The sequence below is a fragment of the Muntiacus reevesi genome, chromosome 18 (genome assembly GCF_963930625.1).
Source record: "Muntiacus reevesi chromosome 18, mMunRee1.1, whole genome shotgun sequence".
NCBI lineage: Eukaryota > Metazoa > Chordata > Mammalia > Artiodactyla > Cervidae > Muntiacus > Muntiacus reevesi.
Window position 1 is genome coordinate 23,685,663 of NC_089266.1, and position 24,433 is coordinate 23,710,095.

Below are 24,433 nucleotides of genomic sequence, written 5' to 3' on the forward strand. Positions count from 1 at the left end.
CGGGGGGAAGGGGAGAGAGAAGAGGTTAACCTTTAACATGATAAAAATGTTAAGATATTTTTCAAAACACTCTTACAAATGTAAATCTTCATATATTGACATGTGAAAAATTCCATTACACCTTGTTGAGTGAAAAAACATTACGTGTATATATGTATGTATGGTATGCGTGTGTGCATGTGCAAAAGACAGACCAAGAAGGGGTGTGCAAGGAATGATGTCTGGGGTGTTCAGCAAAATTGTAATCCTCTTTGCCTCTGGGGGGTGGAATTTGGTGTGATTTATGCAGTCCTATTTTTTTACTTCTTTATACTGCTTAAATTTTCTATATGAGTGTGCTTTATCTTTTTTCACAGGAAAACTCCCAATGAAGATATTTTCAACCAGGGGGAAAACAATCATCATAAAAGGAATATAACTACATTAGTCAACAGAAAAGGAAAACAGAGAAAGATAAGCCCCCAGAGTCCTACCACCAAGGCAGCCCTTCAGAACATGTGGTGGGTTTCCTTCCTGTCAGCCCACTCTGGGTCTGTTCAAAGCTGCTTTTCCATCCAGGTATAATAATAGACTGTAAAGTGCCACTCAGGTGTCCTCTCTCATGTAAGGCTCACAGGCCCTCTAAAAAAAGTGCATCAGTTTGTTTTCTCTAGCCTGGGGGACTTGAGGATGACTTTCAGGCAAAGAAAGTGACTTGCCCAGGTCACATATACCTGAGTGATGGTCAGAGCCAGTCCTGGGACTCTGAGCACTGGCAGTCCAGTGCAGCTTCCAGTGCCCCTGGCTGACACACCCACGTGCAAACCCTCAGCCGCTGCTATGCACTTCGCTTGATGGAACTCTTCTTGCTGCCCACCAAGTCCCACGTCTGCCCTGGGGCTGAAGGAACAGATGCATGGAACACAGCCTGCTTGGGCCTCTGGCAAAGAGGAAGAGGGCAACACTTCACACAAAGCCACTCAGCTCGGAGCCTGGGCACACAGCGAGCATCAGTGAACATCTGTCACATGGCCATGGGCAAAGCAGCTTGGAGCCTGCGAGTAAGCCCATCTGGGTCATCACCGAAGGCTTCCCGTAGGAGGGGGCCTTTGAGCTGAAGCTTCAAGGATGGGTGGAATTTCCACGAGGGTCCAGAGGAGAGAAACAGTCTGGCGTTTCACGTGGAGGGGTTGACTCTCCCACAAGGCATAAAGTCTGTGAGCGTGAACTACAAGGCGCGCCGGAGACTCGCTGCTCTGCACGGTGGGGGCCCTAGAGTCCTCACCAACCGCGTAGAATTTGCCGTTATTAGCCAGGAGGGGCGGGGTGAGGCGGGGCGGGGCCGAGGTGGCGGGGTGGGGGGGTGGCCGAGAGAGCTTCATAAAGCCGCAGCAAAGGCGCCGCGACGCTAGTGACAGCGGCCCGCTGGAGAGGGAGCCCGGGAGCTGCCGCGCGCCCGCCAAACGCGGGCGCAGGACCCAGGCGTCCGAGCCCGGGCTCCGGTGGGGCCCCGCCCCTCCCCCCGGCCCCAGGGCCCCGGCCCCGCCCCCGCCCACCTCTGCCCAGCCGACCCCCGCGCCCGCCCCCGCGCGGAGAGGGGCCGGTCCTCGACGGCCCGCGGGAAGGTGCCAACCCGCCCCGGATGGGCATCGTGGAGCTCGGCTGCGGAGACATGCTAACGGGCACCGAGCCGATGCCGGCGAACGACGAGGGCCGGGCGCCAGGCGCCGACCCGCAGAACCGCTACTTCTACCCGGAGCCAGGCGCGCAGGACGCCACCGACCGTCGCGGGGGTGCCGGCCTGGGGGCGCCCTACGCCGGGGGCGCCCTGGTGCCCTCCCCGCCAGGCCGCTTCCTCGGAGCCTACGCCTATCCGCCCCGGCCCCAGGCCGCCGGCTTCCCCGGGGCGAGCGAGCCCTTCCCGCCGACGCCGGGCGCCGAGGGCTACCAGTCGGGGGACGCCTACTCGGCTCCGGACCCGCGCGCCACACTCTACCCGGCGCCGCGCGAGGACTATGCACTGCCGGCGGGGCTGGAGGTGTCCGGGAAGCTGAGGGTTGCGCTCAACAACCACCTGTTGTGGTCCAAGTTTAATCAGCACCAGACGGAGATGATCATCACCAAGCAGGGACGGTGAGTGAGGCGCGCGCCGGAGCGCCGAGCGATGGGAGCCCCCTCGTCCCTGACCTGCCCTGACCGAGACGCGCTTCTTTTTTTTTCCTGTCTAGACTGCTAGTGTCTCCGTGTCCCTCACAGCTTTGGCTCAGGCCTTGAGGGGAAGGAGGGAGTTGAGGTGGGGACAGTCTGGGGGTTGTTTACTCTCGGGACATTGCACCGACAGGCGCAACCCGAAACCCATGAGTGACGGAGGCGAGAGACACAGGGAGCCATGGTCCGGGTTTAGGGCGAGGGTGCCGATGGTTTCCCAGGCACTGGGGTGCCGCTCTGTGCCTGAGTGGGGGACGCCCAGGGCGCAGGGGCAGCGTGTGCCGTGGGTCTGACAGAGCAGGGCACCTCTTCGCCCCTATGTGCTGGGAAACCCAGGGGAGGGCAGAATCTTGCAGTGGAGCGGACGGCAAACCAGCCCTCCGCTCAGGGGCCGTCTTTGCCCACCTCTCCCCGTGCCCTTGCCGCTGTTGTCTACAGGTCAGCCCTGGGGGAGGGAGACGTGTAAAGCTGGGATTTGGTGACATGGAGACCTAGTCGCCAAGTTTCTTTTCCGGTAGTACTTTGAGATCATATGTCTGGTGTGTGCGTGTGGTGGGGGGAGGGAGTGGGACCGTGGGAGGGGGCATAGATTCCTTCCAGACACGGTCCCTGCCTGAGGGCACAGATGTCCATGGGCCTGAGCAGGTGAAGCTACCTCAAGGGTCCCAGCTGGCAGCCAGTCCCAGTCTCTGCACCCTTCAAGGCCTGTCCCCGAAAGCCTGCCCCACCCTGACCCAGACGTTCAGTTCACCCTGGGGAACCCCTGGTTCTGTGGCTCAGGCTCTCCTGAGCCCAGTGCGTACAGGGTAGGGTTTTGGGGCCAAGGGTGCTGCTTCCGGAGAGAGTCTCCTACGTGGGGAAAGAAAGAGAAACTTGCAGCTTGTGTGTTATTTGAGTAGCAGACTCCACTCTGAGTGGGCCCTGACTGTGTCTGGTGGGTGAGAGTGTGCATGCACCCTTCCCCGGGGAGGGGTCTGTGTGGGCAGAGAACTAGCGAGGGCCTCTGTGTGGAGGCAGCTGTGTCATCAGTGGACCCGAGAGGTGTTGAAGAGCAGATAGGAAGTGTGGGGCTCGGGAAGGGAGAGGGGAGAGGCCATGCTGGGCCAGAGGGTTGACATTCATTCAAGCAGCACCCTTGGCCCCAAACCCTACCCTGCATGCGCTGGGCTCAGGGGGGCCTGAACCATGGAACTAGATCCCTCAGGGTAGACTGAATGTCTGGGCATTGCTGGAACATTTTTCCGTCCTGATGAATGATTTCTATGAGACGGCTTGGAATTGAGGGACCTGTCCACCAATCACAATTGGCTTCAAGTTGCTGAACTGTTCTTTCTCGGGGATGAACCCAGGAAAGACGGCATTTTCTTTTATGGCCTGGCCTTCATCTTCTAGGCCAACTGATAATTCCTCTCTGCTCCCCCAACCCTAGTCCCCTTCTGGGTGACCCTAGGCACAGCCCAGGCTTCTAGGCTGTCATGTCTAAATTGGAGGGAACCCAGAAGATCCTGTCCCGTCTTCTTCCTGGACAGACAGGGAAATGGACCCAGAGACAGTAAGAGACTTTTCCGAGGTCACACAGCACATCCATCGCTGGCCGAACTGGCACCAGCTCCCAGATGGTATGTGCCTGGGTTTCTTTCTCTGCTCCCCCAAGACCAGGAGTAAAAACAGCCACCCACACTGTCCGAAGGCCTTGATGCATTCATAGTGCTTTCACTTCCATTATTTCACTACGCTAGGTAGGCCAAGCAGCCTCCCCGTTTGCAGCTGAGTGCACTGAGGCCCGGGGGGCTGATGACTTGCACTTGGTCACACGGCAGACCCGAACTCAAGCCTCCACTCTGTTGAGTGGTCAGGAAGCCTTCTCACCCCGGGGCCTGCTGGGGTCTCCCCACAGACTTGCGGCCAGGCCCCCACCCCTCCAGTCTTGAGGGCTGGGGTGGACAGAGCTTCGGCAGAACTTCAGGGATCTGGGGGTGCAGGACTGGCTGTGGGTCTTAGGGTACAGTGCAGTACATATTGCTGTACTGGCTGTCTCCTTTACATCTACAACCTCATTTTTCCTTTACATTCCTGCTGAATAATCCTCTCTTGACAGTTGTGTTGTCTCTCTTTTATTTTTTTATTTTATTTTAATTTTCCGTCTTTTGGCCATCCTGCACTCCTGCATAGCATGTGGGATTTTAGTTCCTTAACTAGGGTTTGAACCTGAGCCCCTGCCTAGGCAGCCTGGAGTCTTAACTACTGGATCACCAGGGAAGTTCCTCGTTGTCTCTCTTTTTATTGAAACCCACACACTTAATTTCCTTTATTATGAAAAATTCCAATATATACAAAAGTGAAGAGAAACACGTAACAGATCTCCATCTACCCATTACCTAGCTGTCGATACTAGTCCAATCCTGTTTCTACTTTTCCTTTGTTGTGTTAACGGCCATACCTCGTCTGAAACTATGTTAGTGATAGCTAATTAGTAAGTAAATCCTAGATACTGTATTACTTTATCCTTAAGTAGTTCTCTGTGCACCTCTAAAAATGGGTTTTTTAAAATAAACTCAATACCATTAGCAAACCTGAAAAGAAATTCTTAAATATCATCAAATTTCCCTGATTGTTTTGTATGCTCACGCACTCTCCAGTTTTACAATCCTTACGCTTTCAAATCGTCCTGAAGGACTGCTTCGGACACTTCGTGGGTTGGAGCTGTTGGAAGGGGACAGTGGCCTCTCACCATTTCCCTTGAGGCCTCCTCTTGGATCAGGCCTCAGGGTGGGGTGGAGGAGACAGGACACACCGCTTCCAGTTTGGCACCCGGGTCTGTGAACTTAGGCTCCAGTGATCTGGGAAGTCGGCGGCCATTTCCTTCTGCTACTGGCTTCTGAAAAGTAAGACGGGCTCAGAGAACAGCTCCCTTTCTGCCCCCTTTCAGACCAGGGCAGACTGGTCTGTCCCTCCATGGTTTCCAGTGATCCGTCAGTCAACACCACATCACCCACGACTTTCTTCCTTTTTGAAAAATCCTTCCAGCAGGCCCACCCACAGCCCCGTAGCCTTTCGCCTTGGGGCTGACTCACTCCCTCCCAGATTCTTCCTCTCCTACCCACCCTAGACCCACCTCGCAGTGTGGACAGGACACAGTCATGTTCTCCTCCGTGGCAGGAATGGGATGGGGAGCAGGGCGGGAGGTGGTTCTGGGGTCCAGAGACTAATCCAGGTGGCTCAGATGGGACCAGGAGGGGAAATGGAGGATAGGAAGATGGACTGGCCAGCTGGAGGGTTTGGAGTTCAAGTTTGTGTGTCTGTGGTCCGTTAAGCGCACTCATGTTGCTGGGCCTCGTGTTGTTTCTGGGAGGCAGCTTGTCTGATAGTCAATGGTAGACATTCTCAGCAGAGGAAGAGCGAGGCGGCTGTCTCCGTGTGTGGGTGTGTGGGTGTGCAGTAATTGCTGGCAATCCCCACTTTTCTGGGTGTGATTAGTTGATTATTATAATTAAGATAACTCTGTTGTTAAGCAGCTCTATTTGCATTTGTGTATGTATGTGCGAGGTTAGGGCTTGGTAAAACAATTTCAGTCCCGCATTATCCTTGATCGCAGGCCTCAGCCCTGTTGGTTTTCTCTTCTCTACATTTCAACTCCAAGAACTTTTTAGATCTTTAAAAAATATTTTTAGCTTTAAGCCTGCTTTAATTTGGGCTGATGGGTTTCATTTCTCGTGGGATCGGTGAAAATGGCTTTGCTTTTTCTCTTTCCCTGTTTGCTGGTGGCCGTCTGATTTCTATTCAGTGGATCCGAGGTTAGTTCGAGGAGGCACTCCCTTGATGCTTAGGTGCGTTTTGCATTTGGATCCGTAAAGACATTGCCGAACGCGCTCCTCAGACTTCCCTGGCGGTCCAGTAGTTAAGACTCTACACTTCACTACAGGGATCATGGGGGTTTGATCCCTGGTTGGGGAAAATCCCGCACTCCCCGTGAAGCATGGCCAAAAAAAACCCACACCTCTCCTCAAAAGTGGTTTCAATTTACACCCCCACAGATAGTGGAAGAAAGGACCAATTATCCTGCAGGCTCAATAGCAATTAGGTATTATCAATTTTGAAACATTTTGCGAACATGCCTGATAAAAGTGTTAGTCATTCGGTCATGTCCGACTCTTTGCAGCCCCACAAACTCTGGCCCATCAGGCTCCTTTGTTTATGGGATTTTCCAGGCAAGAATACTGGAGTGGGTTGCCGTTTCCTCCTCCAGAGAATCTTCTCGAGCCAGGGATCGAACCCAGGACTCTTGCATTGCAGGCAGATTCTTTACCGTCTGAGCCACCAGGGAAGCCCAGACTGATAAAAACCATCTCCTTTAAATTTGTGCCTAATAACCGCGAATTGGAGCATTGTCGGAAGTGTTCAGGATGGGGAAGGGGTACAATGACTCTTCGAATCATTTCAAGGTGGATGGTCCTTAAGGAGTGGTGAGCTGTCTTTTCTAGGGGCTCAGATTGGCACCAGACTCCCTTTTCCTTCCCAGCAAAATGTCATGTAAATCAAGGGCTATTTTGGGATCCCAGCTGGTGGTGAGTCTAGATTTTTAGGGTGAAGTTGAGACCTCCCTTCTCCTCTCCCTCTCCCCTACCCCACCCCGGTCTTCTTGTGTCTCCTGCTTTTCCTTCTACTAGTAAGAAGCAGGAGGGGGCGGTGGAGACTATAGCATGTCCCCTGCCATCAGGAGACTCCAGCTCGGTGATTCCACCAAGAAGCCATCACCAAACTTCTCTGAGCCTCATTTTCTTCAGATATAAAATTGGAAAAGAACATTTGTACCTCAGAGGACTTTTTCAGTGAACTGGCTACTGCATATGTAGAGGCACAATGAATAAGTTCCCTTCTCTCTTTATTACTACATGTCTGGATAGGAACTGGGTACAATATAGGAAGCATGAATGACCTGACCACTGTTGCAAAATGAGTTAGTGGTATCAATGGGTTGAAAATATTCTCTCACTCTCGATTGCTCAAAGCCTCATCCCTAACTTTGATTTCTCCAGTTGACTGGCATGCTAAGCTCCTGGGACCCAAGGCCTCAAACCAGAACTCTGGACTCTTACTTGGGGTTCTTCAGCCAGGCCAGAGGGTTTTGACCACTCTGGGCCTGGGAGAAGGTGGGATGAGGGTGGGATAGGGTAGACAGTGAGCTGAGCTGCACATCTTCCAAGCTTCTTAACAGCTCTGAGAGGAAAAATGGACAGGAATTGTTATCTCCATTTATGGGTGAAGAAAGTGAGGTTTGGTTTAGGAACTCACTTATCTTTATTAACTTTTAATAAATTAACTTACTGAGTAAGTTTCTTTTTCTCAGCCAAGAAGAGTCTGGGGAAGGCAGGAATGTGACAGTACTCTCCTGGGAGATCTTTCCAAGGTTGCTCTAGGACCCTCTGGGGACTGTGTGTGTGTGCACGCGTATGCTTGGCTGTGTCCAGTTCTTTGCAATCCCATGGACTGTAGACTGGGATCCACCTGAAAGTGCTCTTTGGCCCCAGGAACTTTAAATCGCCCAGGTTTCCTGACTCATGGACCAGGACCTTTCTTCCCACCCTGCAAGGCTTCTTGTAGGAGGAGGAGAGAAGTGTGTGTGGGAATGAAAAGCAATTCTGATGAGGATTTGACTCTGCCATCTTAAAAAGTCTGCTCTTCCTGCTTGAGTCGAAAGAGAGGCTAAGCCGGAGAGGCAGTGGTGATGGTAGAGGTGCTGGTTGTAGTGATGGTGGTGATGGGAGTTGTGCTCATTGAGGTGTTCCTTGTAGTGATGCTGGTGATGGTGGAGGTGTCGGTTGTAGTAACAGTGATATTGATAGTGGAGATATTGGTTGTAATGATGGTGGTGGAGGTGCTGGTTGAAGTGATGTTGGTGATGGGGTGGTGATGGTGGAGGTGATGGAGATGGTTGTGGTAGGGCAGTGCTTATTCCTCTGAATCTGTTACTCAGCACAATAGCACAACATCCCAAATTCAACTTCCTCCACTTTTCCTGGGAACCAGGACTTTGATCACGAGAACTGTGCTCGTTCTTCCAAGTGGATGGAAAGCTCCGGCTAGGACTTCAGCTACTTCTCTGAAGACCCAGGCCGGGAGCAGGTGGCACTGCAGACGTCAGGCCCAGGAGGACGGGGCAGGGAAAGCCTGCGGATGACCACTCTGAGGCTTGGTGTGTGTTAGCACCATGAGAGCCACAGCGAGAGGATGGATGACAGACAGGCCAGACCAGGGTTCGGGGAACTCAGAGATGAAGACCTACTAGGAACAGCCTGTGTTGGGGCTAGCTTGTGGCTTTGCTCCCCTCCAGGGAGCAAACTAAGGCTAGAGACGGGTGTGCAGCTAATGTTAGCAACTGACGCTCAAAAAGAAAAAAATTTTTTAAAGCCCTGCTTCATAGTGTTTGCTGATTTCCATGGTAAATACCCCTATAATGGCTGCTTGCAAGCTGCCCACATGTTGTCACTGAACTTGGAGTTGGGAAGAGACGTGCGGCAGCAAATATTATCTAGTTTATCTCCACCATACCGATAAACAATCTCAAGAGCAGAGATAATAGTAAAGTGTAGTAAAAAATATCGAGAAGTGATTTTTTTGAGTATTTATTACCTTGACTTGTGATGTAATATATTTCATGGTAGTTTATATGATTTAATTTTTTTATATGATTTAATTTTTATTGATATTTATTTTTGGTTGCGCTGGGTCTTCATTGCTGCACGGGCTTTCTCTAGTTGCCGCAAGCGGGGACTTCTCTAATTTCGGTAAGCAGCTTCTTATTGCAATGACTTCTCTTGTTGTGGAGCACAGGCTCTAGAACTCAAAGGACTTAGTAGTTGTGGCTCATGGGCTTAGTTGCCCTACACCATGTGGAATCTTCCCCGACCAGGGATTGAACCGTGTTCCCTGAATTGGCAGGTGGATTCTTAACCACTGGACCACCAGGGAAGTCCTGGTTTAATTTTTAATTGTTGCTGTCTAACAACGGGCTGGCAGACTTCCTGGACTTCCCCAGCTGGCTCTGGTGAGGATGGGAGCTGGCTCCAGCACACCACTGATGGACGGCCTTGGCCCAGGGAACGGCTGTCCGGGGGGCTGGGGGCTGATGATATTGGTGGGTGTCTCTGTTCTCCCCAGGCGGATGTTCCCATTCCTGTCATTTACTGTGGCTGGGCTGGAGCCCACCAGCCATTACCGGATGTTTGTGGACGTGGTCTTGGTGGACCAGCACCACTGGCGGTATCAGAGCGGCAAGTGGGTGCAATGTGGAAAGGCTGAGGGCAGCATGCCAGGTACGTGCCTCCTTGGGGACCGGGGGCATGACTTTTCTCTAAGATTGTGCGCCCCCTGGTGGATCCAAGAGGAACCGCCCACCCCACCCCCTGCCTCTGACTCCTAGGATTTAATTCTCTATTTCTACTCCACCCCACTCCATCCCTTCCCCTCCCACGTCTCACTTTCATTCTGTTTGTCATCTCTTCTACTTTGCTCTATCCTGTCCTCAGCTTGGCCCTCTGCCCACACCTCCCCCATCCTGCCCGGTCTGTCCTCCCCCTCCATCCTTCTTGCCGTGCCCCTCAGAACATGCAAAGGAAGCCTCACATGACCAGGGGCCTGGTCCCAGGGGCTCCATGCCAAAAAGATTAACTGTCCACAGGGAACCGCCTGTACGTCCATCCAGATTCCCCCAACACCGGAGCCCACTGGATGCGCCAGGAGGTGTCATTCGGGAAACTAAAGCTCACGAACAACAAGGGGGCTTCCAACAATGTGACCCAGGTGGGACGCCTCCCCTTGGGACAGCCCCCCATCTTTCCCTGTCCCTGAGGCCACAGTGGGTCCTGCAGGCTGATTCTGTTCTATAAGAGCGACTTCTCTCCCTCTCGGACCCTGGTTCTTTTCCACCCACCTTGATGGGGTCACATTCAGGTCAATATGGGCCAGCCCAGCCTGGGGGTTGGTATCGAGTCAGTACTGGTGGTCCTAGGGAGTGAATGCAGAGTTTCTTTGAGTTGAGCAAGCCTATTAAAAGTGCCCTTGGTGCCCTGAGGAGGTTCAGGACTGAGGTTGGAGGCTTGGGAGAAGTTACATGTCGGCAGAGCAGAAGAATGGTCACGATGACTTCAGGGTCCTTTGTAGCTTGGCCGGAGGGTGGGCCATAGGTGGGGTGGGAAGGGGAGGGCTCCTTTGCACTCCCTCCCCCACGCTCACAGCCATCTCACCCCCTCTCAGATGATCGTGCTTCAGTCCCTCCATAAATACCAGCCCCGGCTGCACATTGTCGAAGTCAACGATGGAGAGCCGGAGGCGGCCTGCAACACGCACATCTTCACTTTCCAAGAAACCCAGTTCATCGCCGTGACCGCCTACCAGAACGCCGAGGTGAGGGCTGCCTGGGCGAGGGTGGGCTGAGCCTGGGCGGGTGGGGTGGGAAGAAGGGGAGAACAGAGCACCTCGATTTCTTGGGAGTGAATTTGGAAGTTCCCCAGCCTCAGACTCGTCACTCAGATGACTCTGTTTCCCTTCTCTCTAGATTACTCAGCTGAAAATTGATAATAACCCTTTTGCCAAAGGATTCCGGGAGAACTTTGAGTCGTAAGTGCCCCTGGGTTCAGCTCGTATTGGCAGAGGCCTTCCTTGTCTGTCTGGAACTGGGACTCCAGACAAGGACCCAGTCCCCTCTCTGCCTCTGCGGCGGGGAAGTGTGCAGGGCAGCGGGCAGGTCAGGAAGGAGGTATGGGGAGGGTCGTGGCGCAGGCAGGCTCCTACCTGACCAGTTCTATTCATGACCCCTGTCTTTTGCCCCCGCTTCTTTCTTTTTAAAAGCATGTATACATCTGTTGACGCCAGCGTCCCCTCCCCGCCTGGACCCAACTGTCAACTGCTTGGGGGAGACCACTATTCTCCTCTTCTCCCCAACCAGTATCCCGTCTCCGGCCGTTTCTACCACGACCTTCCCGGCCAGGCCAAGGATGTGGTTCCCCAGCCTTACTGGCTGGGAGCCCCCCGGGACCACAGCTATGAGGCCGAGTTTCGCGCTGTCAGCATGAAGCCTGCATTCCTGCCCTCCGCGCCCGGGCCCACCATGTCCTACTACCGAAGCCAAGAAGTCCTGGCGCCTGGAGCGGGCTGGCCTGTGGCCCCCCAGTACCCTCCCAAGGTGGGCCCAGCCAACTGGTTCCGCTCCATGCGAACTCTGCCCATGGAACCTGGCCCTGGAGCCTCAGAGGGGCGGGGGCCAGAGGAGCAGGGCTCCCCCTCCCTATGGACTGAGATCACCCCACTCCGGCCAGAGTCCAGCGACTCAGGACTGGGCGAAGGAGACTCTAAGAGGAGGCGTGTGTCCCCCTATCCTTCCAGCGGTGACAGCTCCTCCCCTGCGGGGGCCCCTTCTCCTTTCGATAAGGAAACTGAAGGCCAGTTTTATAACTATTTTCCCAATTGAACAGATGACGTGAAAGGAACAGGAAGAGCGTTGTTAGGTTGGTGACGCCAACCATACCACAAACTCAGGACTGAGCCATCCCCAGCTTCTTCTGTCCTGTCTCCTTTTGTAGTTGGTTGAGGAAGAGGGGGGCCAAGAAGGATTCTGAGGTTCACTTGCTGTCTCCTGGCCCGCCGGGAAACCTGCAAGGACTGGCCTCTGCCCCTTCCTCTGCCCCAACTACAGTCATATACCTGGTGCTGCTTCTAGCTGTGGGCTCCCAGCTGGAGAACATAAAACGGACCACGGAAGGTCTGGGACACAAAAGAGCTTCCTCTCTTCTGCAGGCTGGGGTGAGGGGATCAGGGTCAGGTGGGATGGCCTGGCTGGAGACTCAGATCTCTTCCTCTGTAGAGTAACTGTCAACATTTTCATTTGTGTGTGTGTTAATCCCTGATCTGGAAATAAAGACATGTGGATTTTCTAAGCCAGCCAGCCAGGGAGAGGACCCCAGTGACTTTGAACAGCTGGCCTGGGCCCCACCCTCTTAGACACAGTGGAGTCCCGAGGAAGGGGCTGGCAAGGGCGTGGGGCTTGTGCATGACTCAAGAAGCAAAGTGTTGAGATTTCCCAAGTGACTCAGTGATGAAGAAGCTGCCTGCCAGTGCGGAAGGCACGGGTTTAATCCCTGGCCCAGGAAGATCCCACATGCCATGGAGCAACTAGGCCCATCCACCACGACTATTGAGCCTATGCTCTGGAGCCCGGGAGCTGCAACTACTGAGCCCATGTGCCTCAACTACTGAAGCCAGCGAGCCCTAGAGCCTGTGCTCTGCAACAAAAGACGCCTCCTCAATGAGAAACCCACGTACCACAGCTAGAGAGTAGCCCTCCAAGTAGAGAAAAGCTCCACACAACATTGAAGACCCAGGACAGCCAAAAATAAATAAATAAAATAATTTTCTTTTTTTTTTTTTAAAAAGAAGCACTGTCTTGCCCAGGGAACAGGGGATGGTGTGTGAGGATACATTTTTCTTTTGGGGGAACAGGGGAGGCTATTTATTGTACAGAGAGTGGTGTCCAGATTATTACTTTTGTCTTCATCACTTTCTGGAAATAAACACAAAACTGTCAAGCGTGTCCTGCTTTGGTACCTGGGTGGGGGACACAGGCGGTGATTCTCCTGGGAACTGCAGCTGTACCCAAACTGTTCTCTCTGCTCTAGAACAGAACTTGAATTTCCGAAGACCCTCCTAGAAACTAGAGGTGATTTCATTCAGGGGATAAACTGAATTAGAGCAATCCTACGTGTCCTGCCTTGGTGCTGAGGTTGATGGCTGATGCCACCTCCTAAGGTATCTTGGGATACCCTGACTGTAGAGCAGGGTGTGAGGGCAAGACCAGAGGATGGGGGCTCTGCAGAAAAAGATGACACTTGATTTTTCTGTGCATTTCTGGCAGCTTGGGATCTCCATCTTCATCTTGGGGTTGTTCAAAGATTAAAGGAGTAAATGTAAATAGGACCACATGAAATTGCTGTTTTCGTAGGTCAAGAACAGCCAAATATTGGCAGTTTCATTTGATCCAATCTAGCAAATGTAATGAGCTTAGAACGGTGCCAGAAAAACAGTAAGCCCTCAGGGTGTACACTACTGTCATTGTCAATATTATCATTCTCTGGCTGTTTCTCTCTCTCCTTGCACACATACTGAATTGTGGTTGTAAAATGATACATGCTTCTTTTAAAGAATTAAAACATTATGGAAAAGTATGAAGACAACAATAAATTATCTTAAATCTTACCACCTATCAATAATTAGTATTAACAATAGGTGGATTGGATAGACAGAAATATATTTATGATATGGGAATCATACTGAAAATGCTTTTTTCTTAATGAAAACTATTGAATTTTCATTAACAGAAGCTAATGATAATGATAATAACAACCCACGAAGCAAACCATCAAGACCCCCCAAACTCTCAAATGAGTGAAGAGAATTGCTGAACCCAAAATAAATCTTCCTTCAAGATGAGAAATATTTCCTGAAAAAGCATGCAAAGATTAAAAAAGGAGCTTATGGGAAACAGTAAAAGGTCAGAGTTACTATGTTTGCCTCACCCCAGTCCAGAGTATACCCCATTCTAATGTGGGAACAATGTTATAGGCTTTGGGGTGTTGTTCTAGTTCTGTTTGGAGCCTGGACAATTTTGCTTATGTTTCATAGTTCACATTGACTCTTTCACTGGTCTCTGCCCAGAGGAAATTTTCATCACCATCTAGTCAGAAGAAGGAAAAGATAAGGAGACAGTCTTATACTTGGTTCCATCTTCTTTGAATTTGGAGGTTCACCTTTTTAAAATGACATGAGGAAGTCAGCCATATTGGACTCTGTGAATACAGATTAATTCTCCACTTCCCCTACCCCTTGGCTGTCACTCTTTGGAGTTAATGATACTAAGTTGAGCTTATTTCTTTTCTTGGGAATTCTGGTGGGTAATTATAATACTTTTCTCCCTCACTATTTTTAAATGGTTTTGGTTTACTTCATTAGATATGAAGTGAAAAGGAGTTGTGATCAAGTCATAGTCTTCTATCTTCTTCTAGAAGTCTGGTTACAGATGTTTTGATGCTTTGTTATTTGACTCACAAAAGTTTATTACTAGTATTTCTTTACCATGAACCTTCCCAAATACTATATATTTTCCAAAATATATTTATTTTACTGAATATATATGAATCCACATACACAGAGTTTTTAGTCAGTGTAGTGCATTTTACCTTAAAATTATACAGTCTGACTGCCCTGGTGATCCAGTGGTTAAGACTCCACACTTCCAATGCAGGGGGCTTGGGGTCAATACCTGGTTGGGGAACTAAGACCCCCACATGCCATGCAAGATATAGGAGAGTTGGACGTGATTGAGGACACACATACACACATGTATATGGTGGTGGTAGTTAGGCCCTAAGTTGTATCCAACTTCTTGAGATCCCAAGGACTGTAGCCTACCAGGCTTCTCTGTCCATGGGATTTCCCAGGCAAGAATACTGGAGTGGGTTGCCATTTCCTTCTCCAGGGGATCTTCCTGAGCCTGGGATCAAACTCACATCTCCTGTGTCTCCTGTTTGGCAGGCAGATTCTTTACCACAGCACCACCTGGGAAGCCCTATGTATATTGTTGTTGAGTCACTAAGTCGTGTTTGACTCTTTGTGACCCCGTGACCTGCAGCCCCCCAGGCTCCCCTGTCCTTCACTATCTCCCAAGGTTTCCTCAGATTCATGCCCATGGAGTCAGTGATGCTATCTAACCACCTCATCCTCTGCAGCCCTCTTCTCCTTTTGCCATCAGTCTTTCCCAGCATCAGGGTCTTTTCCAGTGAGTCCGCTCTTCACATCAGGTAGCCAAAGTATTGGAGCTTGAGCTTCAGCATCAGTCCTTCCAATGAATATTCAGGATTGATTTCCTAGGATTGACTGATTTGATTTCCTTGCAGTCCAAGGGACTCTCAAGAATCTTTTCCAGCACCACAGTTCAAAAGCATCAATTATTTGGTGCTCAGCTTTCTCTATGGCCCAACTCTCACATCCGTACGTGATTCCTAGGAAAACCATAGCTTTGACTGTACAGACCTTTCATCGACAAAATGATGTCTTTGTTTTTTAATATACTCTAAGTATGTCATAGCTTTTCTTCCAAGGAAATCTTTTAATTTCATGGCTTCAATCACTGTCCGCGGTGATTTTGAAGCTCAATAAAACAAAATCTGTCACTTCTTCCACTTTTCCCCCTTCTATTTGCATGAAGTGATGGGCTCAGATGCCTTGATAACCAACTTTTTCATTCTCCTCTTTCATCCTCATCAAGAGGCTCTTCAGTTCATCTTCACTTTCTGCCATTAGAGTGATATCATCTGTATATCTGAGGTGGTTGATATTTCTCCCAGCAATCTTTATTCCAGTTTGTGATTCATCTAGCCCAGCATTTCACATGATATATATATATATATATATATATGCGTGCGTGCTAAGTCGCTTCAGTCATGTCCAGCTCTATGCAACACTATGGACTGTAGCCCACTAGGCTTCTTTGTCCATGGGATTCTCCAGGCAAGAATACTGGAATGGATTGCCACGCTTTTCTCCAGGGGATCTTCCCAACCCAGGGATGGAACCTGCATCTCCTGCACTGACTAGCGGGTTCTTTACCGCTAGTGCCACCAGGGAAGCCTCTATTAATTTGCTAATTTTTGCTTTGTTTTTATTTGACTTTATCTAGTAAGTTTTCTTTTTTAGTTGATATTGTTTTAGTTTCATTTTTGTTGTAGTTATGTCTGTCTTAAGCAGCAAACTAACAAATTTTAAAATCTTTTTATAATTTTGTTTACAAATTTTATTTATTTATTTTTGGCTATGCTGGATCTTCATTGCTGCATGGGCCTTTTCTCCAGTTGGGGTGAGCAGGGCCTACTCTGCAGTTGCAGTTTAAGGGCTTCTCATTGTAGTAGCTTCTTTTGTTGCAGAGCACAGGCTCTAAGGCCTGTGGGCTTCTATAGTTGTGGCTCCCAGGCTTTAGAGAATAGGCTCAGTAGTTGTGGCCCACGGGCTTAGTTGCTCTGCGGGATATGGGATCTTCCTGGATCAGGGATCCAACCCATGTCTCCTGCATTAACAAGCGGATTCTTCACCACTGAGCCACCAGGGAAGCCTATAAAATCAAATTTTAGGACACAAAATATTTTCTATTTATTCATAAATGTAATGATCACATTAACTCACCACACAACTTAAGGACTAAAACATTAATAACATCATAGCTAGCATTATAGATAACCAGCACCTTGAATTTTGGGCTTCCCTGGTGGCTCAGTGGTAAAGAATCTGCCTGCAATGCAGGAGACCAGGGTTCAGTCCCTGGGTTGGGAAGATCCCATGGAGGAGGGCATGGAAACCCATTCTAGTACTCTTGCCTGGAGAATTCCATGGACAGAGGAGCCTGGAGGGCTAGAGTCCATAGGGTTGCACAGAGTTGGACACAACTGAAGCGACTAAGCAGCAAGCAGCAACCTTGAATTTTGTGTTCATTTTTTCTTGCTTTTTAAAATTAACACTTTGTATATCTAATTATTATGTTATTTAGCTTTTTGTTGTTTGAACTTTATAATATGTATATATCTTTCTTTCTATTCAAGAACATGGAATATTTCTTCCTTCTTTTATTTATTTATTTAAAATTTTTTTGGTCATGCTACGGGACAAGTGGAATCTTAGTTCCTCAACCAGGGATCAAACCCTTGCCTTCTCCAGTGGAAGTGCAGTCTTAGCCAGTGGACTGCCAGAAAAGTCCCTCTTTGTTTATTTAGGTCATCATTAAGATCTCTCTCTCAGTAAAGCTTATTAATTTCTAAGTATAGATTTGAATATCTTTTATTAGGTTTAGTCTTAGGTATTAAGTTTTATTTCTCTGTAAAAGGCATCTTTTAAAAATATGTATTTCCTAATTGTTCCTGGTGTGTAGAATTATAATTAATTTTTGTATGCTGATCATAAGATCCAGCCATCTTGCTAAGCTCATTATTTTTTAGTGGTTTGCTATAAATTCATTACTTTCTTTATGGGAAACCTGGTTATTTCAAGTGATGAGAATGTTATTCCCTCCTTCTAAATCATTATCCTTCTAATTTTTTCTTCTTATCCTATTGTACTGGCCAGAACTACAAACACTAGTTCCTTGCCTTCGGGAGAATGATTTCCCCCTATTTACTTCACTTTTCCCCTTAGTGCTGGTTGGTATTTCTGTAACCTAGTTCTCTCATTTTAATGCTATCTCTAGACATTTTAGATGCACATTTAATCTAACAACTTAGTGTTGAATGATATTCCGCCCTCCATTCTGGTCAATAAAACAGTTTTAGATCACCTTGTTGTTGTTCAGTCCAAGTCATGTCTGAGTCTTTGTGAAAGTCGCTCAGTCATGTCTGACTCTGTGACCCCATGGACTGTAGCCTGCAAGCCTCCTCTTTCCATGGAATTCTCCAGGCAAGAGTACTGGAGTAGGTAGCTATTCCCTTCACCAGGGAATCTTCCCAACCCAGGGATTGAACCCAGGTCTCCTGCATTGCAGACAGATTATTTACTGTCTGAACCACCAGAAAAGTTCTAACAATACTGGCATGGGTAGCCTCTCTTCTCCAGGGGATCTCCCCAACCCAGGAATCAAACCAGGGTCTCCTGCACTTGCAGGCAGAATCTTTACCAACTGACCTACCAGGGAAGCCCGACTCTTTGCCACCCCATAAACTGCAGCACGCCAAGCTTCTCTGTCCTTAACTATTTCCCGGAGTTTGCTCAAACTCATGTTTAGATCACTTTAGCTCTGCTCTTACCCCTCTGATTCGCTATTGCTTTTGCCCCCCAACTTACTGATTTTTGAACATTCCCCGCAGATTAGACTCCTGTATTATTTTACCGAGACAGTATTTGTTTGGGCTTACTTTCATGTTGCTATTTATTTTGTTCATTTTTCCTTTTAGCATTTCTACCTTTTTCTGGAATTATTTTCCCAGTTCTTGAGCTAAATCCTTTATATGTTCTTTTAGAGAGAGTCTCTTTGTAAACTCCACATGTGCTTGTTTCTTATAAAAATGCTTGGTTTTGCCTGCATTAATAAATGAGATTTGTTGAGAAGACGATTTTAAATGTTTAGTAATTGTCTTATCATTTAATAGAAGTTATTCCACTGTTTTCTATCTTCTGTAGCTGTTTGTGAAATCTGATGCTATTCTAATTGCCATTCTTTCACAGGTCCTTTGTCTTTTTCTTTCTGCTTTCTAGACCTTCTATTTATGTTTGATGTCCAAAATATTCACTATAATGTTACAAGTTATGAATTTATTTTTCTTGCTCATATTTAGGATATTTTGTTCTTCCTGGATCTGTGCGCTCGTGGTTTTCATCAGTTCTGAAAGTTCTCAGTCAATTATAATTTTCTAGTTGAAATATAGTTGATTTGTAATATATTATTTCATTATCCCCTTAAATATTGCTTCTTTCCATTCTCTTTAATTTCACCCTTTGGGACTTCAATCAGATGGATGTCAGACATTTTTATTCTATTATTATTCATGCCACACAACTCCCTATTATATTTTCCCCTGCCTTTCTTTGCTGAATTCTGGATAAATTACTGGGATGTATTTTTAAGTTAAAGTCTACTTTCAATGATATCAAACATGCTGATTGATTAGCCCATCCATTGAGGGCTTTTTTTCCCATAGTTTACAAGACACTTTTCATAAGTATTTTATATCTCCATTGCTTTACTTCAAAGTTATACTTTGTGTTTTTATAAGTTCTGTTTTTTCCAATCTGTACAATCCTGATGATTTTCTGTTTTATAATCTCCTTATAATTGCATTTTTTGTTTCTGTAAACATTCTGTACATAGTCATTCTGTATTTTATATTTGAAATTTTCAACATCTGCTGTCTTTGTGGGGGTGGTGGTAGGGATACTGCCTAAATATGTTGTTTCCTCTGGTCCTCACTCATAGTGTGTTTGCCTTCTTGCACGCTTGATGGTCTTTGTAAGGTCATGTTTGACTTTTAAACCATGCAAATCTGATAAGGCTAACTTGGGGAAACTTTCTTCCACAGGTGTTGCCTCTCATTCAACAGATGTGGAACACCAGGTAGCGGCTGGACTTTTCTTTCCAGCAATAAAGTTCTGTTTCTTGGCTAAGGGCTCCAAAAGAGTGAGACAGAAGCTTCCAGACCACTAAGAGCCAAGCCTGAGACTGGGACGGCATCACTCACACTGCATTCTATTGGTTAAGACGAGACCGTATACTAGAGGAAGAGAAACTATTTCCTCTCGGGGTGGGAAAGTAACATGTGGTAACTAGCTGTTCTCTTGGAATCTTTCCTCCATCATCAGTCTGATAATTCCTTTCTTGTCTCTCTGGTGTTGGATCTCATGTTTCCTGGATCACGTCTTCCCATTTCGTTGTTTATTTTGTTATTTTACTGAAGGGCATTTTTTATTCTGAAGGAGTTTTATGATGTACAAGAGGTAAAACTAACATGTTCAACATGTCTGAAAATATCTTTGTTTCACTTGCATGTCTGGTTGGTGGCTTGGCTGGATATAAAAGCCTCAGTTGGGAATAATTTTCTCTTGAAATTGCCAAGGCATGTTTCCATTGTCTTTCAGTTTTCAGTATTGCTCTGAAGATGTCTGATGCCATTTTAATTCATGATCCTTTGTGTTGGGTCTTTGGATCCTCTCTTTATCCCCAGGGTTTTGAACATTCTAGATTATATGTGTTGGTTGGAAGCATTTTTTTGGTCTTTTATTCCGGGGCATTCAATGAGAACTACCAATTCAGACACTCTGTTCCTCATTCTTAGAAAATTTCCCTTTTATCCATTCTTTTATGTTTCTCAATGTCTTAGTTTTATGGTAGATATCCAAGGTGATTCTCTAATTTTATTTCCTAACTTTTTTTAATTTCCTTTTTATTTTAGTATTTCAAGTGAGTTTCTAGTCTTTATCTTCTGATTCTGTTATTGACTTTAAAATTTCTCTTATCTTGTTTTGAATTCTACAAACTCTCTCTTGTCTTCCAAATGTTTTTATAGCACCCTACATTTCTCTTATGGGTAAAAGATCTTTTCATATCTCTAAACATCGTGATTGGAAGATGGAGTTTTTCCCTTGCCTCTTGCAATGTATCTGTTTTTTTTTTCCCAAAACTTTTTTTTCCCTGCTTATTTATTTTAGACTCTCTTTTTCATATGGGAGGCTTTGCTCAAATATTTAGTAATCCTTGACTGTGTTTGAGAATAAAGCACTGTAAAGATAATAATTTTAAAAAGAAGCAGGCACTGAAGCTTACATAAAAGCACTTGTGTGTTCACGTTGCTGTTGTTGTTTAGTAGCTGAGTCATGTCTGACTCTTTTGCAACTCATAGACTGTAGCCTGCCAGGCCTCTTCTCTCCATGGGATTTCCCAGGCAAGAATACTGGAGTGGGTTGCCATTTCGTGGAGAAGGGATGAATCAAGCCCTTTAATAAAAGGGCTTCATTTCAGGGTGATATCAAAGGATGGTTAGGTTGGGGACTTGGCAAAGGTGTGCTGGAGCTGGCTTATACCAGCTTGCAAAAGCTGAATGGGCACACATATCCCAGCTCTGCATTCAGCAACATCAAGTTGGTAACTTGAAATTGTGTGTGGAATATTTACACCAGGAAAATCAGTAAATGCTACAAGCAAGGGCACACGTCCTCCCAAATTGTTGGTTGTTAAACATTTACTGCCACATCACTGGGAGCTGGTTCATTAGGTTGGGAACCTCACAGTGAAACCTGAGAGGTGTGTCCAGAGGTCTTTTCTCCTAAGACACCATTCAGTTCTCCAAAGGAGACTCAAATTTTTGCATGGTTGACAGCATTCTAGGAGTAGAATATAAGAAGAGAAATTAGAGGTCCAATTTTTTTCTTTTATAAATTTTCATTTAAACTTTCTGCTTTCAGCTTTACCTCACCCTGCCACCTACTTTAGTATCCCCAAGTCCCACATCTCTTCTCACTTTCTTCAGAGAACAACTCTCTGTTCTTTCAGGTGGTGGTAGATATCCTGATACTCATGATTTCAGACTTTTAGCCCATTCACTAATTTTCAATTCCTTGCCTTAACTCCACCTGCCTGATATACTCACAAGTTCTGAGTTTCTTAAGGATTGCGTGCCCACTTCAGTTGTGTCTGACTCTTTGTGACCCCATGAACTACAGTCCCACCAGGCTCCTCTGTCCATGGGATTCTCCAGGTAAGAATGCTGGAGTGGGTTGCTATAGCCTCCTCCAGGGGATCTTCCCAACCCAGGGATCGAACCCAGGTCTCCCACATTGCAGGTGGATTCTTTACCATCTGAGCCACCAGGGAATCCCTTCTTAAGGGTTATTGGTTGGTAAATCAGTTCACCCTTGTTGATTCTGTTTGAAGGCATTTCAGGTGTGGCTACATTTCAGTTTGTTGCTCCATCTTTCTTAATCGGATACTGGACTGCAAGGAGATCAAACCAGTCAATCGTAAAGGAAATCAGTCCTGAATATTCATTGGAAGGACTGATGCTGAAGCTCCAATACTTTGGCCACCTAATGTGAAGAACTAACTCATTGGAAAAGACCCTAATGCTAGGAAAGATTGAAGGCAGGAGAAGAGGATGACAGAGGATGAGATGGTTGAATGGCATCACTGATTCAATGGACATGAATCTGAGCAAGCTCTGGGAGTTGGTGATGGACAGGGAAGCCTGGCGTGCTGCAGTCCATCGGGTCACAGAGTTGGACACAACTGAGCGACTGAACTGGGATTCCTCTATCTATTTTCTATATTCCAAAAATTTGCTGAAATTTATTGTCTGCTTCCTTTACCCCTGTTGCATCTGTGGTTTTATACATTAGGAAAATTCTTCTATTATCATTTTGGTAATCAATACAAAAATTTAATGTAAATATAGTTGATGTACAATATTATGTTAGTTTCAGATGTACTGCAGAACAATTTGACACTTACATATATTATGAAATGATGGCTACAATAAGTCTAGTAACCATCTGTCCCTAAAGTTATTACAGTATTATTGACCATATTTCTGTGCTGTATATTATATTTCCATGATTTGTCTGATATGTAATTGGAGATATCTGCCTTTTAATCTCCTTCATCTATTTTCTCCACTCTCTACCCTCTCCCTTCTGGCAACCATCTGTTTTTTCTCTGCATCTGAATCTGTTTTTGCTTTGTTTTATTTTGTTTATTTTGTCTTTGAGTTTCCACATATAAGTGAGATAATGTAACATTGTCTTTCTCTGTCTAATTTCACTTAGCATGGCTGCTGTTGTCGCTCAGTCACTCAGTCGTGTCCGACTCTGCTAACCCATGGACTTCAGCACGCCAGGCTTCCCTGTCCTTCACTATCTCCCGGAGATTGCTCAAACTCATGCTCCCTGAGTCGGTGATGCCATCCAACCATCTCATCCTCTGTCGTTCCCTTCTCCTCCCACCTTCAATCTTTCCCAGCATCAGAGTCTTTTCCAATGAGTCGGTTCTTCCCATCAGGTGGCCAAAGTACTGGAGTTTCAGCTTCAGCATCAGTCCTTCCAATGAATATTCAGGACTGATTTCCTTTACGATTGACTGGTTTGATCTCCTTGCAGTCCAAGGAACTCTCAAGAGTCTTCTCTAACACCACAATTCAAAAGCATCAATTCTTCAGTGCTCAGCTTTCTTTATGGCCCAACTCTCATATCCATATGTGACTACTGAAAAAACCATAGCTTAGACTAGATGGACCTTTCTCAGCAAAATAATGTCTCTGTTTTTTTAACATGCTGTCTAGTTTGGTCATAGCTTTTCTTCCAAGGAGCAAGCGTCTTTTAATTTCATGGTTGCAGTCACCATCTGCAGTGATTTTGGAGCCCAAGAAAGAAAGTCTGCAATGTTTCCATTGTTTCCCCATTTATTTGCCATGAGGTGATGGGACCGGATGCTATGATCTTCATTTTTTGAAAGTTGAGTTTTAAGCCAGCTTTTTCACTCTCCTCTTTCATTTTCATAAGAGACTTTTTTGTTCTTCTTCATTTTCTGCCATAATGGTGGTGTCATGTCCATATCTGAGGTTATTGATATTTCTCCCAGCAATCTTGATTCCAGCTTGTGCTTCATCCAGCCCAGCGTTTCTCATGATGTACTCTACATATAAGTTAAATAAGCAGGGTGACAATAGACAGTCTTGACATACTCTTTTCCCCATTTGGAACCAGTCCATTGTCCCGTGTTCAGTTCTAACTTGCTTCTTGATCGGCATACAGAGTTCTCAGGAGGTAGGTAAGGTGGTCTGGTATTCCTATCTCTTTAAGAATTTTCCAGAATATCATTAAAACATGTATATTATCATATGTGAAACAGATCGCCAGCCCAGGTTCGATGCATGAGACAGGGTGCTCAGGGCTGGTGCACTGGGATGACCCAGAGGGATGAGATGGTGAGGGAGGTGGGAGGTGGGTTCAGGATGGAGAACACATGTACACCCATGGCTGATTCATGTCAATGTATGGCAAAAACCACTACAATATTCTAAAGTAATTAACCTCCAATTAAAATAAATAAATTTTTAAAAATTTATATAGCAAAAAGAAAAAAAAGGAATTTTCCAGTTTGTTGTGATCCACACAGTCAAAGGCTTTGCCATAATCAATAGAGCAGAAATAGATGTTTTTCTGGAACTCTCTTGCTTTTTCAATGATCCAACAGATGTTGGCAATTTGATCTCTGGTTCCTTTGCCTTTTCTAAATCCAACTTGAACATCTGGAAGTTCTCGGTTCACATACTGTTGAAGCCTGACTTGGAGAATTTTGAGCATTACTTTGCTAATGTGTGAGAGAAGTGCAACTGTGCAGTAGTTTGAACATTTTTTGGCATTGCCTTTCTTTGGGATTGGGATGAAATCTGACCTTTTCCAGTCCTGTGGCCACTGCTGAATTTTCCAAATTTGCTGGCATGTTGAGTGCATCACTTTAGCAGCATCATCTTTTAGGATTTGAGATAGCTCAAGGAATCCCATCCCCTCCACTAGCTTTGTTCGTAGTGATGCTTCTTCCTAAGGCCCACTTGACTTCATACTCTAGGATGTCTGGCTGTAGGTGAGTGATAACATCGTCGTGGTTATCTGGGTCATTCAGATCTTTTTTGTATAGTTCTTCTGTGTATTCTTGCCACCTCTTCTTAACATCTTC

The 24,433-nt window shown here is 46.8% G+C and overlaps 1 protein-coding gene across 1 annotated transcript; it reads left to right on the forward strand.

Annotated features, from left to right (window-relative positions):
- The first annotated feature begins 1,621 nt into the window (after positions 1-1,621).
- Positions 1,622-12,707, forward strand: TBX21 (T-box transcription factor 21). The gene is made up of 6 exons (XM_065910177.1): positions 1,622-2,112; positions 9,346-9,500; positions 9,866-9,987; positions 10,441-10,590; positions 10,742-10,803; positions 11,035-12,707. Exons 1-6 carry the CDS (start codon positions 1,622-1,624, stop codon positions 11,651-11,653), a joined length of 1,599 nt encoding a protein of 532 aa, XP_065766249.1. The 3' UTR covers positions 11,654-12,707.
- The last annotated feature ends 11,726 nt before the right edge of the window (positions 12,708-24,433 follow it).